At 55.9% G+C, this 16,884-nt stretch overlaps 3 protein-coding genes across 3 annotated transcripts; 1 reads left to right on the top strand and 2 right to left on the bottom strand.

Moving 5' to 3' along the window:
• Positions 1 to 85: 85 nt before the first annotated feature.
• APBA3 (amyloid beta precursor protein binding family A member 3) lies at positions 86 to 7,490 on the bottom strand. The gene is made up of 11 exons (XM_052643848.1): positions 7,403 to 7,490; positions 5,811 to 6,404; positions 5,686 to 5,725; positions 2,619 to 2,764; positions 2,412 to 2,498; positions 2,146 to 2,307; positions 1,618 to 1,797; positions 1,292 to 1,504; positions 616 to 735; positions 387 to 527; positions 86 to 298 (listed from the first exon to the last, which is right to left on the bottom strand). Exons 2-11 carry the CDS (start codon positions 6,375 to 6,377, stop codon positions 227 to 229), a joined length of 1,728 nt encoding a protein of 575 aa, XP_052499808.1. The 5' UTR covers positions 6,378 to 6,404; positions 7,403 to 7,490; the 3' UTR covers positions 86 to 226.
• A 1,860-nt stretch (positions 7,491 to 9,350) lies between these two features.
• MRPL54 (mitochondrial ribosomal protein L54) lies at positions 9,351 to 11,352 on the top strand. The gene is made up of 3 exons (XM_052643862.1): positions 9,351 to 9,484; positions 10,188 to 10,353; positions 10,980 to 11,352. Exons 1-3 carry the CDS (start codon positions 9,367 to 9,369, stop codon positions 11,110 to 11,112), a joined length of 417 nt encoding a protein of 138 aa, XP_052499822.1. The 5' UTR covers positions 9,351 to 9,366; the 3' UTR covers positions 11,113 to 11,352.
• Positions 11,353 to 13,781: 2,429 nt separating this feature from the next.
• Positions 13,782 to 14,944, bottom strand: RAX2 (retina and anterior neural fold homeobox 2). The gene is made up of 2 exons (XM_052643861.1): positions 14,729 to 14,944; positions 13,782 to 14,120 (listed from the first exon to the last, which is right to left on the bottom strand). Exons 1-2 carry the CDS (start codon positions 14,942 to 14,944, stop codon positions 13,782 to 13,784), a joined length of 555 nt encoding a protein of 184 aa, XP_052499821.1.
• Between the last annotated feature and the right edge of the window lie 1,940 nt (positions 14,945 to 16,884).

Below are 16,884 nucleotides of genomic sequence, written 5' to 3'. Positions count from 1 at the left end.
TAGTGATTTCCTGGGACAAGGGGCCACAGTCATTGTTGTCTTTCCTCTGTCGACCTCACAGACCCAGATCTGAGATTTTGCCCATTCAGCAAGCTTTAATTTTTTACATCAAAAAATAACATAGAGCCTAGAAACCTTGGGACCTTGGCCAGCCGAGGAGGTTCCGCAGACTGAGTTCCAGGGCCGGCAGGGGCTAAGGCACAGTGGTGGGGGTGAAGGTAGTCGATCACAGGTACACTGGCTGCTCCTGGCCTGTGAGCAGGCGGTAGGTGGCGGCGGGCATCGTCTTGATGTGGACCTGGGGTGAAGAAGAGGCCGAGGCTGGGGCTGGGCACCTCCCACTAGACCATGCCCACAACTGGCTCCTCCCACAAGGCCCCACCCACCTCAATGTGGGCCTCTGTGAGCAGCTCGATGATGCGAGCGTGGGGTGTGGCCACCACACTGTGCCCATTGATCTCAATGATGCGATGCCCCACACGGACGCCCCCACGCTCAGCGATGCCACCCCGAAGGAGGCTGCAGATCTGGGGAGAGAGGAAGGGCCATGCTGCTCAGGGGGCCGGGATTGGGGCTGCCCCAAACCCTTCCCCGGTCCCTGGGCTGGGAGCTCACGATGCCGTCCTCCACGCAAAAGCCCAGCTGCTCACGGACGTGCGGCCGGCGGATGATGGCCGTGGTAACCGGAGGGCAGTGGACGATGCTGAGGGTCACCAGCGTCTGCGACTTAACTTCCTGTGCAGGACGGGGGCTGTTGGCCTGGCTGGACCTCCACAGAGGGGTCGTGGGTGGGGTGCTGCCAGACTTCCAGTCAAACTGCAACCTCCTGGACCTCAGTTTATCCACTCATAAAATGGAAGCTGTAGATTCTACAAGAACTCTTGAGAAGTGATTAAGAACCCAGACCAGAGCTGGGCAGCCTAATAGAGCTGTGGCACCTCTCATCTCCCTGGGCTTCAGTTATGGTCAAAAGTGAGGTTCCAGCAGTGCCCACAGGACAGGGCTACAGACAGTAACACGGAACGGACCGTGTCAGTCCTGCCCTTCTGGCCTGGCCAGGTCCCTCCCCATCTCTGGGCCTAAGTTGCCCCGTTTGGGCAACAAGGGTCAAGACTCAACACCCTTGCTGCCTCGTGGCAGAGTCAACGCTGTCTGCATTCCATCCTGCTCTGGCACCAGCAGGGTGTTCCTGGGCTTCTCCTCTCTGAGCCTCGGTTTCCGTAAGTGCCTGGGAGCCACATGGGGGTGGGGCAGAGTGGGCCTCGCAGGCTCTCCACCCTGGAGCACTCACCCGGACGGCAGCCTGACAGGCGGCCAGGGGCAGCCCCACCAGGCTGGTCCCATTGATGGCAGTGATGCGGTCGCCGATGCTGAGGGCCCCCGACCGCTCAGCGGGGCCCCCATGCAGCAGGTTGGCAATGACAGCGGTGGGCAGCAGGGAGCCCCAGCCCGACTCCACCAGGGCCACACCCAGACCCTCACCCCGGCGTTTCTCGATGAACACCTGTGGGGCCACGGGTAGCACTTGAGGGAAGCTTAGAAGAGGTGGGAGGAACGGGGTGGGAGGGTTCTTCAGGTCCACTTGGTGGGCTGGGGTGAGGGGGCCAGGTTGCTCACCTCCCTGCAGTTTTCGCTGTTGGAGAAGTGGTCGAGGTCCCCATTGTGGAGGTGGCTGGGACCCATGGCCCCCTGGCTCTGCTGGGTGCCCACCTGGCTGGGGTCAATCCCGCTTTCCCGCAGGAACTGACTGTAAGCCACGGCAAAGGCCTGGCCGATGGCCTGAGCGATGAGCTGGGCCTGTGGGGTGGGCGGCACTTCTCTGGGGGTCCCGCCTATCTCCTTCAGGTCCCCCACCAATACACTGATATTCCCAGAGCTGGCCTTTGTACCCCCAAGTGGGACTGCCTCCCAAGCCTCTGCCTGAGAATCTAGGGGAGGGGAAGGGAGACAGGCCTGGGGCGGGGAGGGCTTGTGGAGGCGGCTGCCAGTCTCAATGTCTTACAGGAAGGCCAGGGATGCACGGCTTGGGGCCCAGAGCAGGGTGGGGATGGAAGAACGTAAGGGTGACAGGGTGGGGCTCTGCTGGAGGGGAGGGGCCCAAGCAGTACCCCCTCGCCCCCAGGACACCCAGAGCCCGCTGCTCACGTCCTCCGACTGGAAAACATGGCAGATCATCTTATAGAGGCGGCGGCTGTGGGGCTGGGCTGCTGGCCTCTGGGCCAGGCGCCGCCGGGCCATGAGAACCAGTGTGCTGCCGATGTCGGCGATGTACGAGATGGTCTGCAGGGCGTGGTCCATCATGGCCTCCTGGCGGGAGTGGGGAGAGTGAGCTGGGTGGCCTACAGGAGGCTTGCTCGGCCCTGTCCTTGGTGGAGCCCCCCACGCCCCAGAGGCCAGGCCCGACCCAGTACCTGGGAGTCGGTCATCAGGACCTTGACCCTCTTGGTGGAGACGAACAGGTCCACCTCCGTCATGGGCTGAGTCTCCCCATCGGGGGCCTGTGGGGGGCAGGGTGGGGCGTGGAGACCCCCAAAGACCCAGACTCTGACGCCCCAGGCTCAGGGGGTCTCGGAGGAGCCTGCCTGCCTGCCCATCCACCCGCCAGCCCAGGGCTTCACCTTCACACGGTCCATAGCCTCCTGGGCCTGCGCCATGCGCGTGCTGGGGGGTGGGTTCCGCTCGGACACCAGCTGGGTGGAGCCCAGGTACTTGGCCCCAAATATGACACCGTCTAGGAGGTCTTCATGGTCGCAGGGGCCGGATACTGAGGGTGACAGCAGAGGTGGGTCAGCCCCCTAGAACCCCCGCCAGCCTCATCCACCCCTATGGGCTCCTCCCAGAGTCCTGGATGGTCTGGAAACACAAAGTTCTGCTCTGCGGCTCAGCACCTGGAGCCACACAGGTCCACCCATTCTGGGGTCCCAAAGCCATTCCATCAGCCAGAGCCATGGACCAGAGGCTTGATCCTCATAGATGGAGAGCCCCCCGTCCATCTAGAGCCTGGTCTGCCCAGGGCGCAAGAACTCTCAGGCAGAGCACGCAGTTTCAGGAGCAGGCTGTGGGTCTAGAACCATGGCCAGACCCAAAAACAGCTCTAGTGCCCACAGACGCCTCCACCCTGTGTTTCTGGAATTCCAGGAATCAGGCTAGAACCAGACAGCATCACTCTTATTTCTAAGACATGTGACATCCTAGAACCATGGTCAACTCCGTTGGATAGTTCAGGAATCTCAATCAATCTAGAAACAGTTAGGTATGCCCACTGTTCTAGAATTCTCTCCAATCAGCCTAGGACCATAGCTCAACTCCATGGTCATAGAACTGTGCAGAATACAAACAGCCAACTGTCCACATAGCTCAAACTCTCATTCTATCGAGAACCCCAGGGGCTCCTGATCCACGAGTATAGAACTCCCTGAAGGGTCTCAAACCACAGAATTCTGCCAGGGATTCTAGAAACCTAGAATCAGATTTCTCCACTCTATGATTCCAGAACTTCTTAATCAAGATAGCACTGGGGGGACTTTCCCTGGTGGTCCAAGGCTAAGACCCCATCTTCCCAATGCAGGGGCCCTGGTTTGATCCCTGGTCAGGCAACTAGATCTCACATGCTGAAATGAAAGATCCCACCTGCTGCAACTAAGAGCTGGTGCAGCCAAATAAATAAACAATTTTAAAAACAGAGAGCATCCAGAAGCCCTTCCATGGGTTCTACAATCCCCACCGTGATTCACAACTGCAGGTGTACCTGGAAATTCTAATGATCTGAACGTCCGGAAACAAACAACTTGGCTCATAGTTCTAGAACCCCCCAACCCAGCCCAGAACCTCAAAAAGCTTTGCCCACACGGCTCTAGAATTCCCTGAGTAACCTAGAGCCAGACAGGAATGCCAGTGATTCTAGAATATGCTAACCAATAGCTATTGCTTTTTTGGAGAACCACAGATGTAGGCCCCAGGGAATGAAACCACACACCCGTGAACTCAAAGGTCAGCCAGTTCTGTCCTTTTGTCCTTCATGAGCTCAGCATTCCAGGACAACAGACAACTCTGCTCTGGGGTTTCAGAGATGCACCATCCACTAGGGTATAGTGGCACAGGCCGGCGTTGTGCACTTGAAATGCAGCTGGTTTGGACTGAGACATGCTGCAAGTGTAAAATGTGACACTGGATTTTGAAACCCTCATATTACAAAATAATAATTATAAAATGTTAATTGTACATTGAAATAACATTTTAAATATGTTGGGTTAACTTTAAAGTTAATTTTTTCCAGTAGTCATATACGGATGTGAGAATTGGGCCATAAAAAAGGCTGAGCGCTGAAGAATTCATGCCTTCCAACTGTGGTGTGGGAGGACTTTTGAGAGTCTCTTGGACTGCAAGGAGATCAAACCAGTCAATCCTAAAGGAAATCAACCCTGAATATTCACTGGAAGGACTGATGCTGAAGTTGAAGCTCCCATACTTTGGCCACCTGATGGGAAGAGCCAACACATGTGAAAAGACCCCAATGCTGGGAAAGATCGAGGGCAACAGGAAGAGGGGGTGACAGAGGATGAGATGGTTGGACGGCATCACCGACTCAATGGACATGAGTTTGAGTGAACTCTGGGAAATAGTGAAGAACGGGGAAGCCTGGCATGCTGCAGTCCATGGGGTCGCAAACAGTTGGATGTGACTCAGCGACTGAACAACAACAAATTAATTTTGAGTGGTTTTTTAATGTGGATAACTAAGAAATTTCAAGTGATATGTGGCTAGAATTGTATTTCTGCTGTATAGCTCTAGAACTTTCTGACGACTCTAGAACTGGACAGCCCTGCCCAGTTCTAGAACAGCTCCTAATGGTCTAGAAATCAGAGATAAATTCTATTTACTCCATGGTTCTAGACTGCTCAGTCGGGGGAAAACTCGACAGCTCTGCTCATCATTCCAAAACGCCCTAAGCAGCCCAGGTCACATTTAACCAGAGGCAAAATGCCAGGTTCTGGAACTTGCTAGGTCAATCATAGCTCCATGACTTTAGAACCTTCTTGGAACTACAAGTCCAAACCAGCGTCCTTTCCCATGATTACAGAACTTGTCCTTTGACCTAGAGCCTCAGGCAGCATGGGGGGAGAATATTCTTGAACATTCCAGGTGGCCAGAACAGTACTTCTCATGCCTTGAGGGCAGACTGGCAAACTCTTCTGCAAAAGGCCAAACAGTAATTATTTTTCCTATGGTCTCTGATGCAACTACTCAACCTGGCCTGTGGCAACATGAAGGCTGCCACAGACAACACTTGAATGAATGGGCTTGAGTTTGTCCTGATAAAACTTTATTTGTGGATACTGAAACTTGAATTGCCTATCATTTTCACCCATCAAGAAATACTTCTAATTTTTTTCAACCATTTAAAAATGCAGAAGCCATCTTAGCTCACCAGACATAGCAGAAGGGCCATGGATGGTAATGTGCCAACTCCTGCTCTAGAATCAAGTCCTACAATTTGCCAAGGCTGCCCTCCATTCCAGAACATTCTCAAGACTGTCTCTCTTCTCCTGGGTGTACAGAATCTACTCAAAACCAACCTCAGGGCCTCTCGAGAAGCCACTCCTCATGGGCTAACTTTGTGCGAGATTTTGGAAACTCGGGTTGGGCTGTTCTGAAACCCCTGAGCCCCTGGGGCGGGACACTCACCCTCCTGGAGGGCAGGGTAGGAAGCCAGGGTCTTGGGTCTCTGGAAGAAGACAGAAGAGGGGCAGGCCTGAGTCCTCCTGTTTGGCTCCCAACAGTGGAGGCCTGGGGGGTGGGGTGGGCTCTACCTGGACACTGGCAGGTGGCTCGTCAGGAGTAACCAGAGGTGAGGTCTCCAGCCAGGGTTCTGGGGAGCTACTGGAGCTCCTGTCCTCATCCTGCTCGGCGGAGGCTCCCTCCGTCCACTCCTGGAGGCCAGTGTCCTCCTCTGGGTCCTCGGGGGGCTGTAACAGGCGAGGAGCAGGGTCCGGAGGAGGTTTCTGGGAAGGAGGGCCCTCATCTTGCTGCAACAGATTCAGCAAGTCTTCCCGATCAGCCTCAGCGGACAAGAGCCCATGGGCGTCAGCCATGTCCTGCGGGGCCAGGCCGTGGCCGGTGGCAATGTGCAGGGGGCACGGGGGTCCATCCGGGGACAGGCCCACCAGGTCACCCGGCAGAGTTTCAAACTGTTGCACCAGGTCCTGAATATTTAGCCCATCAAGTTCCATCTGACTCAGGCTGCTGGAGCCTCCTGGTGTGGGGTCCCACTGGCGATCACGGGTGAGGTCCTGAGAGGGCAAAAGTGTGTCCCTGGGCTCTTCCAAGTCCATGGCTGGAGGTCCTGGAGGGGGTTGGGAGGCTGTCAGGAATTCCATGCCTGGACCCTGGGCTCAAGCCAGCATCTGAAAGGGAGAATCAAAAATGAGATTTTCTGGGCTTCCCTGATGGCTCAGTGGTGAAGAATCAGCCTGTCAATGCAGGAGACATGGGTTTCGATCCCCAATCTGGGAAGATCCCACATGCCATGGAGTAACTGAGCCCAGTGAACCACACTACCGAGTCCGTGCTCTAGAGCCCGGGAGCCGCAACTACCGGAGCCCCTGCACTGTAGAGCCGAAGCCACCACAATGAGAAGCCCATGCACCTCAGCTCAAGAGCAGCCCCTACTCTCCACACCCAGAGAAAAGCCCATGCAGTAATGAAGACCCAAAGCACACCAAAAAAAAAAAAAAAAAAAGATGAGATTTTCCAGCTGCCAACTTGGTACTAGAATCTAGCCCGGTAAATGTTCATAGAGAACACATAATTTAATCCCCACTATACCCCGCAAGGAAGATTCTGCCATGATCCTCATTTTACAGGGGAGGAAATCGAGGTGTAGAATCAGCAGTTGTAAGGCAGTGGATTCCTGGGCTCCAAACCCCAGACCTCCCCCTCCCACCCGTGGACCCTGTACACCCCAGCCCTGATTCTTCCAAGTGTTCCTTCCCCAGAATGTGGGACCCAGAGACACACTCTGACTACACAGACCCGACAGGTGTAGGGACCCGATACCCAGGGACTCAAGACCTCAGTCCAAGACTTCAGATCCAGAACTTCAGACTAAATACTAGAGTTCCAAAATGCCAGAAAGCAGAGTCACCTCAAAAGCTCCAATACCACATTCAAGATCAACCCCAGACTCAGACCTGGACCTCAGACCCAGCCTGAAGACACAAACTGGAGCTTAAAGCTGAGAGTTAAGACCCTAGTCCTCTCGTAGACCCCAGACTCAAGACTTCAGACCCGTGACTTCAGATGCTGGCTCCAGACCTCTCTATGACCCTCCGGGACACTCATTTACCAAACCGAGGTGGTCTCAACCCGCGGGGGCGCCGAAATCCCTAACCTGAGCTGGTACCGTGTTTCCAGTGACCGCCGCCTGCCAATTCCTGCCAATTCCTGCCAATTCCGCCGCCGCCTGCCAGATCCGCGCAGCGATCCTGGATCACTGGGCATGCGCATTCCCGCTGGGCTTGCTGGGAAATGTAGTTCTCTCAGACAACCTCGCCCGCGCAGGAGTGCCAGATACGTGGATCACGAGTTCGAATCCAAAGCCTTCATTTACTTGGAGTGAAAGCTCCGACAGGCTTCTGAGCCTATTTCCTCAACTGCAAAGTGCGGTCAAAAATCACTGCTTGACTGCTACCTCTTTGGTCATTATTCTAAGGGGTCGCAGATAGAAGAAATGGGACTGGAAAAATACTAAAGGCGCATGAGAGATGGACTTTCCGACTGCAGGGGTGCCAAAAGCGGCACGGGGAACATATTGTACACAGGCTTTCGGCTTGGCAGAATGGCTCGGTTATGCTTAACTTTATTTCGCTGAGCTTCTGGCTTCCTCAGTTGTAAACTGGGGATAATAGTGCATGCGTGCGTGCTCAATTGCTGAGTTGTGTTTGACTGCGACCCTATGGACTGTAGCTGGCCAGGCTCCTCTGTCCATGGGATTTCCCAGGTGAGAATACTGGAATGGGTTGCCATTTCCTTCTCTAGAGATCTTCCTGATGAACCTGCGTCTACTGGGTTGACAGGCCGGTTCTTTACCGCTGAGCCACTGCTGAGTGCTGCTGCTGCTGCTAAGTCGCTTCGGTTGTGTTCGACTCTGTGCGACCCCACAGACGGCAGCCCACCAGGCTCCCTCGTCCCTGGGATTCTCCAGGCAAGAACAATGGAGTGGATTGCCATTTCCTTCTCCATTGCATGAAAGTGAAAAGTGAAAGTGAAGTCGCTCAGTCATGTCCGACTCCTAGCGACCCCATGGACTGCAGCCTACCAGTCTCCTCTGTCTATGGGATTTTCCAGGCAAGAGTACTGGAGTGGGTTGCCATTGCCTTCTCCAAGCCCACACCTACCTCCTAATTAAACGAAATCGAGCTGGTTGCAGATTTAGCAGTAGGGCTGGAAAATATCGAGTCTAATAAGTGTTAGCTTTCTTTGCTTCTAGGTTTTCAGTAATTTAGCTACTGAGAAGAACCCAGTGTCAGAACCTAGAGAAATATTTCACTTTGAAAAGTTGATTTAAACGTACTTCTTTTTCTCTTGTGTGGATCTGCTTTGTGGAAAATTAATTGGCTTAGGATAACCAAACCCTTATTTATCACCTGTTGCATGTGATGACTTTCGAAAGTTTGAGGGCCACTGGCTACATGGGTATAACTTATAGGGTGGTAGGACCTTTTAATGTAACGCTAAAAAGTTTTCTCCCCCCTGATCCCCGAGCCTTTATTTTAGTTTTTAAATGCCATATGTAATCTGTGGTCCACAAAATTGGGAGCGAGGGACTTGAAACAGAACTGCTATAAATTTAAAGGATACATAATCCCCTATCCAAGGCTTCCCAGGTGGCGTTAGTAGTAGAGAATCCGCTTGCCAATGCAAGAGATGCAAGAGACCCAGGTTTGATCCCTGGGTTCAGGAAGGTGCCCTAAGAGAAGGAAATACGCCAGTATTCGTGCTTGGAAAAATCACAGTTTTTCCCCCTCCCAGAGAGAGGAGCCTGGTGGACTACAGTCCCTGGGGCCGCAGAGTTGGACCAGATTGAGCACACACAGTTGCTTGTTGAATACAATCAGGAATGTATAAAAGTGTGATACTCAAAGTAAGTGATAATAACTGGAGGGCAAGAGGTCAATGAAACATCCTTTGAAAGTCGCTTCTTCCCATAACTAGGGACAGCTATAAAAGTTTAAAGAAATCACAATAAAGATATGCCTACCGCTGGAGTACTACATTTCCCATAAATCTCTAGGGGCCTACAACTCCCAACCCCTCGATCGCTGACGTCTTCCGGAAACGTGCACGTGCACGTTGCCAGCATACGTCATGGCGGCTAGACGCCTCATCGGTGCTACCCGGAGCTGGGCCGGCTGGCGGGCCTGGGAGCTTCCGGACCCCGCGGGTTTTGTAAGACTACATGTACGCGATTATGCCAAGAGACCGGGTGAGCTGGCTTAAGAGAGAACAAAATGGGAACGGTAGGGACATTGGGGAGTTCGTATTGCGCAAGCGCTAGTTGGGAGGTGCGTCCTAGTACGAGCGCGCAAGCGTAGAGGCAGCTAAGCTCGGCTTTTGCGCAGGCGCAGTGTGAGGTATCTAGAGTGAAGGTGGGCTCTCAGGCACAAGGTTGGGGGTGGTGTGGGTGTGTGTGGGGGGTGTGGGTGAGGGGGTGGGGGGGTGTGGGTGTGGGTGGGTGTGGGTGTGTGTGTAGTGGTTAGGTGGAGAACTGGAACTTGGGTCCCTAGCAAATTACCACCGGAAATTCGGACCATATGGGCATCTAACTATTAAAGCCAAAACAAGATTTAATTTTTTTTCCGGATGCATCCTTGCCTGATCTCCCTTGTTGAAAGGAGGGACTTGGCAAACGAAACGTGAGGTTTTAAAGACACACGACAGCCGGCGGACATTTTCGTCGTGAGATAAATAGAAGGAATGAAAATGGAATTGAAAAGGAGTGAACTTAGTTACCGTGAATAGCAATGTCATTTAATGTAGTGCCCATGAATATCAATGTCATTTAATGCAGTGCCCGTGTCCCAGTTAAAATCATTTTGAGAACAGTACACGGGGTACAGCTGGGGCAGAAAGGGAAGGCAGGCCTCCCGAGGGTGTAGCTGGGCTGACATGACTCTCCCCCACCGCAGTTTTTAAGGGGGGCAAAGGCGGCAAAGGTGCTGCGGTGGGAGAGACCCTGAAGGACCCCGAGGTGTGTACAGACCCAGTCCAGCTCACCACGCACGCCATGGGTGTCAACATCTACAAGGAGGGCCAGGATGTGGTCCTGAAGCCGGATTCTGAGTACCCCGAGTGGTGAGTGGGTGAGGAGGGCCCTGCGGATCCCATCTGAGATTTCAGGAGGGCTTCCCTGGGGAGTTGGGGGGTAAGTTAAGACCTGAGTGGATGGCCAGAGCTTCAGAGGCAGGTGGGAACAGCCAGTGCAAAGGCCCTGCACAGAACTGCACCTGGTTTGTACAGTGGATAGCAAGGAGCAAGGTGGAGGGTAGGGGGAGACAGGCAGGAGCCTGGTGAAGCCTGGCTGTCGGGGGCTGCAGGGGGAATTCCGCTCTTGGCTCTGTGAGCAGTGGCAGGATGGGGAAGCCATCACCATGCACCCATCCTTCAAGCTAGTTAAGGTTTAGAAAGGTTCAGCGAGGGGGTGGGGGCCTTGCAGGCGGGCAGTGCAGCCCAGACAATGGCCAGGAGGCAGAAGGCTTGGCACGCGCCTACTTCAGATCCCAGGGCCACTGGGATGGGGGCGCCCCCTGTTCCACAGCCCGGGAGCTGGCTCATGGTGGGGAGGGACTGCCCTGAGGTCAGCTGGCCACCAAGGGACCCGGTACTGCTGCAGCCTGTGCCCAAGGTGTCTGGGATGGGGTCGGGGAGCCGTGGGGAAGGGGGCTGCTCTGTAACCCCGACTTCTGCCCACTTCCCATCAGGCTGTTCCAGATGAATGTGGGCCCCCCCAAGAAGCTGGAGGAGCTGGACCCGGAGACCCGGGAGTACTGGCGGCTGCTCCGGAAACACAACATCTGGCGCCACAACCGGCTGAGCAAGAACCAGAAGTTCTAGCGGGGGAGGGCCAGAGCTCTCTAAAAGGACCCTGACCCTCCAAGGACCTGGAGGAGATAGGACAGACTGGGGGCTGGAGGGGAGTTGGTACTTCCCCCAGCCTGCCTCCAGGACTTTTTATATTCTGGAGAAACAGACATCTCTGAGAACGAAGAGAATTGCCCCCACAGTGAGACTGAATCAGGGGCCTGGGGGCCAATAAAGCCTTCTGGGGGCAATTGTCGGCAGGTCCCGGAAGCCGCTGAGTGTCCTGTGATATTGGGGTCAGGAGGGACTTGGGACAGGCAGTGGGGAGGTGGGCACCTCAGACCCAGTGGTTCCATGGCCCAGCCTCCACCCTCAGTGACTGCTGGGCATCTGCAGGTCCATGTTCACCTCCCAGTCTCGTTGAGCTTCTCACCCTGATTCCTGGAATTCCTAGCATTGCCCAGGAGGCCCCAACCTCTGTCCTCGAGGGGGAGATTTTTTGAGCCAAGCTTCCCTGGATTGCAGTGGACTTGGACTCATACCCGAGGCACATCATCCAGAGCAGAAGAGAGTCTTCGTGAGCTTCAGGAATGGAAATGTCCAGGGCTAGGCATGGCTGGATCCAGGTGCTTCAGTATTCAGCTATGAGGTGCTCTCCATCTCTGGGTCCTTTAAACTCCAGTGGGTAGGTCCTTTTATCCCTTGGGTAGGGGTGGCTCCAGGACTTCTGACTGACATCCCATACCCATTTCAGCAAACCCAGCCAGAAGGAAGGGACTTCTTTTTCTTTTCTGCCAGGGTCACAGGGGTTATCTTTGTTGGCCAGCCTGCCCACCATCCTGTCCACCCCCACTGGTCCCCACCAGCTTAGAGGAGGCTGAAGGACACACACACGGTGCCAGGGCCCACTGCCAGTGGTACAGCCATGCCCTCTCCTGGGTAGGTACCTGGGTTTGGGGTGGCATACACTGCTTAGGGGGCTGGACCAGGGCTCTCTCACCCTCCAAACTCCTCCAGAGCTGGGCGGGTGAGGCGGGATAGGATCTCTGAGGCTAATTCTGTCTGGTCCCAGGGAAACAGACTTCATCCTCTTAGGAGGACTCTGCCAAGCGGATTACCGCTCACCTGCTCACCTGCCCTCCTGCAGCCCGCGCTCGGCGGGCGCATCATCCCAACCCTCCTGCGCGGGTCCCCACAGCTCTCACAGTGAAAACTGAAGTTGTAATGGCCACAGGCTTCCTGGCTGCTCCTCCAACACTGCAGTCGTGGTGCCCCCCGGGCCCTCTGCCCGGGTCTCTCCCCGGCCCCACCGCGTCCTCAGGGCTCCCTCTTTACCTCCAGACCTTGGCTCTGATGGTGCCAACCACCCTATTAAACTGCAGCCCTGCCACACGCTCCCGACTGCCCTTCCTGGCTTTATTTTTCTCCCAAGCACTTCACCACCAGCAGCTGTTGCACGTTTTGTTTATTTTTTAAGTTAGGGCTCTGGTCTCTCCCACTGGAGTGGTAGCTCCAGGAGGGCAGGGGTTTTTCTCTGCTTTGTTCACTGTTGTGTCCTCGCTGTGAGTTGGAACGGGTGGATGAATGATTCGGGGGATGGTTGGCCTCGCTGCCGCGGCGTAAACAACACAGAGGCCGTTGGGGTTCACATGAGGTGCCCTCTGAGATGGGAGGTGAGCAGGCCAGCTGAGAGAGGCCTGGAAGCCACATTTCTGGAGTTTCCTAGCACCTGTGGTCACTTCCTGGCCAGAGCCTGGAGCAAGTGGGGTGCTGCCATGTTCCCCCCACCATACACTCTCCTGTCCTGACTCATTCCATCCCACAGGGAGGTCCCCTGACATGTGGACACTTGGGCCACACCCCCCCAGCCCAGCCAGCCTCCTTGTCCTGGAGCCCAGCTGAACCCCGGCAAGGGTGGCCATCATGCCTTTGTGAGCCCTGGGGGCACGTTGTTGGACAGAAGGAACGCTTGTCGTGCTACCAGGGCCCCAGCCCTGCCTCAGTGGGCTGGGAGATGTGATGGGGCCTGTGGTTGATGGGGAGACAAGTCACGCTCTGATAACTGGGGGGAGCAAAGATCGACTGTTCACCCAGTGTCAGCTGCTTCTACCTGGGAGCGCCCTGTTAGCGCCCAGCCTGGGTCCTAGGTGCCTGGGGTGATGGAGTCAGGCAATGAGCTTAAAAAGAGCTCCATCTACTGGCTCTGTGGCCTGAGGAAACTGGCTATCCTTCTCTGGGCCTCAGTTTCTTCCCCTGTACCATGGGGCTGATGGCCATGCCCCCTTGGGGTAAAGTGATGGGCACGTTGGGAGCACACAGTGAAAGGGGGCAGTTGAATGTGAACTGCTGCAGCTATTACTTGTTATCTCTCAGGGCGGCCCTGCTGTTGAACAATTAGGAGCAGGCAGGAGGATTTAGAATCATCAACTCAGAATTAACATCCCTGTTGCTCCTGGTTACAGCCTTAGAGCCTTAAGAACCTCAGAACCCACCCCACACAGGCCCATTTGACAGATGGGGAGACAGGGGCACCAGCTTCCTGGAGACCAGGCCAGGGACACACACCCTGGCTGGGTGCCTCTGGCTGCCACCTTGAAGTCAATGCCAGTTAACCCTGCAAGGCAGGGGTAGGTGGTGGGTGGAGGACTTGGTGTGGGTGGCCATGGACAGGCTGAGCAGGAGGGGCTGGGCAGGCACCAGGCTCAGGCCGACGGCCAGGCCCTGTCCAGAGCCTGCACGTGCTCCTTGGCCAGCAGCCGCAGGGAACCCTCCTCCAGGGTGAAGCCGTCCATGAAGGCTGGACTGAAGGCATGGGGCCCAAAGGAGCCCTGCAACCCTGGGCCCGAGCCCAGGAGGCGCGGGAGGGCTGGCACAGCTGGGGGCCCTGGGCCCAGCCAGGGCTCCAGGGACAGTGGCATGGTGGGAGGGCGGGCAAAGGGCAGTGCTGGGGCCTCGGGGAGTCTTGGGGCTGCCACGGCTCCAGAGCCTGACTCCAGACGCTCCTGGCGGCGCCACTTGGCCCGGCGGTTCTGGAACCACACCTAGAGGTGGCAAGAGAGGTGCTCCCAAGTCAGAGGCGGCTGGTGGGCACCAGGCAAGGCTGCTTTCCCTCCCTGGGCCTCCCAGCCCCTCGGTTCTGCCTGCTGTCTGACCTGATTCCTACCCCTTGCGATCCCAACATACATTGTTACCTACCCCGAGGAGATGGCTGTTCTGAGAGCAAGATCCTTGCCTCTTGGCCCCCATGAGGTCAGTCCCGAAGTCTTCAGAGTCCAGGTTCTCCTTGCCTTTCCCTTTGCCCAGGCCCCCCTCAGGCTCCTCAGCCTCCTCCCTGGTCTACCTTGGCTCTCAGCAAGAAGTTCCAGCCACTGAGTTTGGCATTTGAGGGGCTTCACCAGCTTTCTCTGCCTCCCCTTCCACCCGCCTCAACACCTAGCTCAGTAGAAATGCCTCCAGTTTAACTCCTGCACATCTTTACACTCATAGTTCTGGATGCCTAGAAAAATGCCCTTTCTCCTTTCTGGCTGGCACACTCCTACTCAAATGTTGAGGCTCCAGTGCCACATCCCCTCCCCTGGGAAGCCTTGCTTTGCCCTGGGAGGGTCCGCCCGGCGCCGGCTGCCTCCGAGGGTGGTTGCGGTGCCCTCACCTGCACGCGCACCTCGGGCAGGTGCACCTTGGCTGCCAGCTCCTCGCGGCTGTAGACATCTGGGTAGTGGGAGGCCTCGAACGCCCGCTCCAGCTGGTGCAACTGGTACGTGGTAAAGGTTGTGCGGTTCCTCCGGTGCTTCTTCTTGGGGGCCTCCTCTGCAGGCCCCGGCCCCCCACCCTCAGCCGCCGGCCCCTCACCTGGGCTCAGGAACATGGCTCCTCCTTGCCCCCACCTGGCCGGAAGGCAGCAGGACAGATGGCGGTGAGACAGGGGAGGGACAGTGGCTGGGGAGGGCGGGGTCGCCCCCCACCCCTTGCTGGATCTGGGGTCAGATATGGAGGGGCTTCTCCCTCCACTGGGTCCTGCATTCCCTCTGGCTCTCTGTGCGTCTCAGACGACCTCCCTGTCTCCACTTCCTTCTCTCTGATTATTTTTCTCTGTCTCTGCCTCTATTTCTCTTTCCTTCTGCAGCTCCCTGGCTCTCCCTTTGTCTCTGTGGCCCCCAGGAAGGCAGGATCTGGGACACTGCCCTAAGGAATGTTTCCTCACCCCTCAGCTCTCTGCCCTGGGGGCCTGGCTGTGCTCCTACCTCCCACCCAGGCCCACCCATGCCCACCTGCCCAGTGCTCACTGCTCCCGGCAGCCCCTCCAACAGCCCCCGTGGGCCCAGCGCTGTCTGCTGCTGGCCTGGCCTCGCCAGACCCGAGGGGGTTGGGGTCGGGCGGGGAGGAGGATTAGCGAGGTGATTAATTGAGGGGGCCCCGCCCGCCCAGGCGCTGGTAGCTCTGAGCCACAGAGGGAGTGCCAGGCAGCAGGACACACCTTGCTCTAGAACATAAACAAGAGCCTCCCCGTCCTGGGCCTCAGTTTCCCCAGCAACAGGACTTCCTACTCCGTGGGACTCTCACAGGGACTCAATGAGCTGATGAAAGAGTACACTGATGGAAAGATACACAGTGATTGGCCAACAGTGAGTGCTTAGTGAGCACTCACTAAATTAGCCACTGTTAACCCCTTTTGTTATCATCTGGAGTGAGAAAAAGAACCTCTCATATTCACAGATGTCAAGGGGAGTTGGGGAAGCTGAGATCCCCAGAGGTGAAGGTAATTCCAGTTGGTTCCCCTGGGCACTGTCCAGGGCAAAGGAGTATGGGACATTTTAGCTGTGTTTTGAGGTATGAATAGAAGCTCACTTTTCAGTCACTCAATAAACATTTAAGCACAATAAACATTTGTGCTTACTGTATACTAGGTACTGTTCACAGCAGGGAACAAAAAAACACAGACACACTTCTTGGAGCTGGCATCCTGGTGGGGGACTGATAATCCGTAACTATGTAAGTAAAATACAGCATGTCAGGTAGTCAGAAAACTGGAGGGAAAACTCAAGCAGGGGAGGAAAGGTGGTTCTTTTAAGGAAGGTAAGCAGAATAGGAGATGGAGTGCAAGGGTGTAAATTCTGGACACAACTGGGTGTGAAAGGGGTACTGAGGAGCCATGGAAGGTTGTGGAGCGTGAGAGGGGCACAGGTGGCATTTTGGATGAGTATTGCGGGCAAGATGGGAGGCCAGGAGGAGGCTAGAGGCCTGGTCAGGGCTAGATCTGGGGGGAGGGGGACAGGAGAGCAATTCTCGGGGGACGGGGGCCTTCCCTGGTGTCCAGTGGCTAAGACTCTGCACTCCCAGTGCAGGGAGCCTGGATTGGATCCCTGGTCAGGGAACCAGATCCTATATGTCTCAACTAAGGCCCGGTGCAGCCAAATACATAAAAATATTTTTTAAAGTTCTGGGGAGAGAAAGTCTGAGGAGGGAAGAAGACTGGTGAACCCAGCCCCTGTCTGGGGACAAGTGGGTGATGGGACTGTCCCTCCAGCGGTGGCCTGAGAGCCAAGTAGAACCTTGGTGATACCCTGAGACTGGATGTTCAACCCCCTGCCCAATCCAAGGAGCTTGGGGGTGCTTTGGCAGGGGGTACCCTGAAAACAGGAGGGCCCCTGGGCATGACAGGGGGCAAAATGAGGCCCAGGAGGAGGACGGGAGGGATGGAGGGAGGTGGGTTGTCTCAGTGGAGTGAGGCTGGAGACCCAGGCCTGTGGATGGACCAGAGAGTGAGCGCAAGAGGAAGCAGAGCCAAGTCCTCCAGAATGTTGGCTT

The sequence above is a fragment of the Budorcas taxicolor genome, chromosome 7, assembly GCF_023091745.1.
Source record: "Budorcas taxicolor isolate Tak-1 chromosome 7, Takin1.1, whole genome shotgun sequence".
Lineage (NCBI taxonomy): Eukaryota > Metazoa > Chordata > Mammalia > Artiodactyla > Bovidae > Budorcas > Budorcas taxicolor.
This window is presented reverse-complemented; position numbering and strand designations above follow the sequence as displayed.

Bases quoted from the DNA above. Each gene is read 5' to 3' on its own strand.
- APBA3 (XM_052643848.1), bottom strand. From the start codon at position 6,377: ATGGAATTCCTGACAGCCTCCCAACCCCCTCCAGGACCTCCAGCCATG. The intron at 5,726-5,810 runs GTAGAGCCCACC...GTCTTCTTCCAG, and splicing joins AGCCACCTGCCAGTGTCCAG to AGACCCAAGACCCTGGCTTC. The intron at 2,499-2,618 runs GTGAAGCCCTGG...TGCCCCCCACAG, and splicing joins AGGCTATGGACCGTGTGAAG to GCCCCCGATGGGGAGACTCA.
- RAX2 (XM_052643861.1), bottom strand. From the start codon at position 14,944: ATGTTCCTGAGCCCAGGTGAGGGGCCGGCGGCTGAGGGTGGGGGGCCG. The intron at 14,121-14,728 runs GTGAGGGCACCG...TGCCACCTCTAG, and splicing joins TGCCCGAGGTGCGCGTGCAG to GTGTGGTTCCAGAACCGCCG.
- MRPL54 (XM_052643862.1), top strand. From the start codon at position 9,367: ATGGCGGCTAGACGCCTCATCGGTGCTACCCGGAGCTGGGCCGGCTGG. The intron at 9,485-10,187 runs GTGAGCTGGCTT...CCCCCACCGCAG, and splicing joins CGATTATGCCAAGAGACCGG to TTTTTAAGGGGGGCAAAGGC. The intron at 10,354-10,979 runs GTGAGTGGGTGA...ACTTCCCATCAG, and splicing joins GATTCTGAGTACCCCGAGTG to GCTGTTCCAGATGAATGTGG.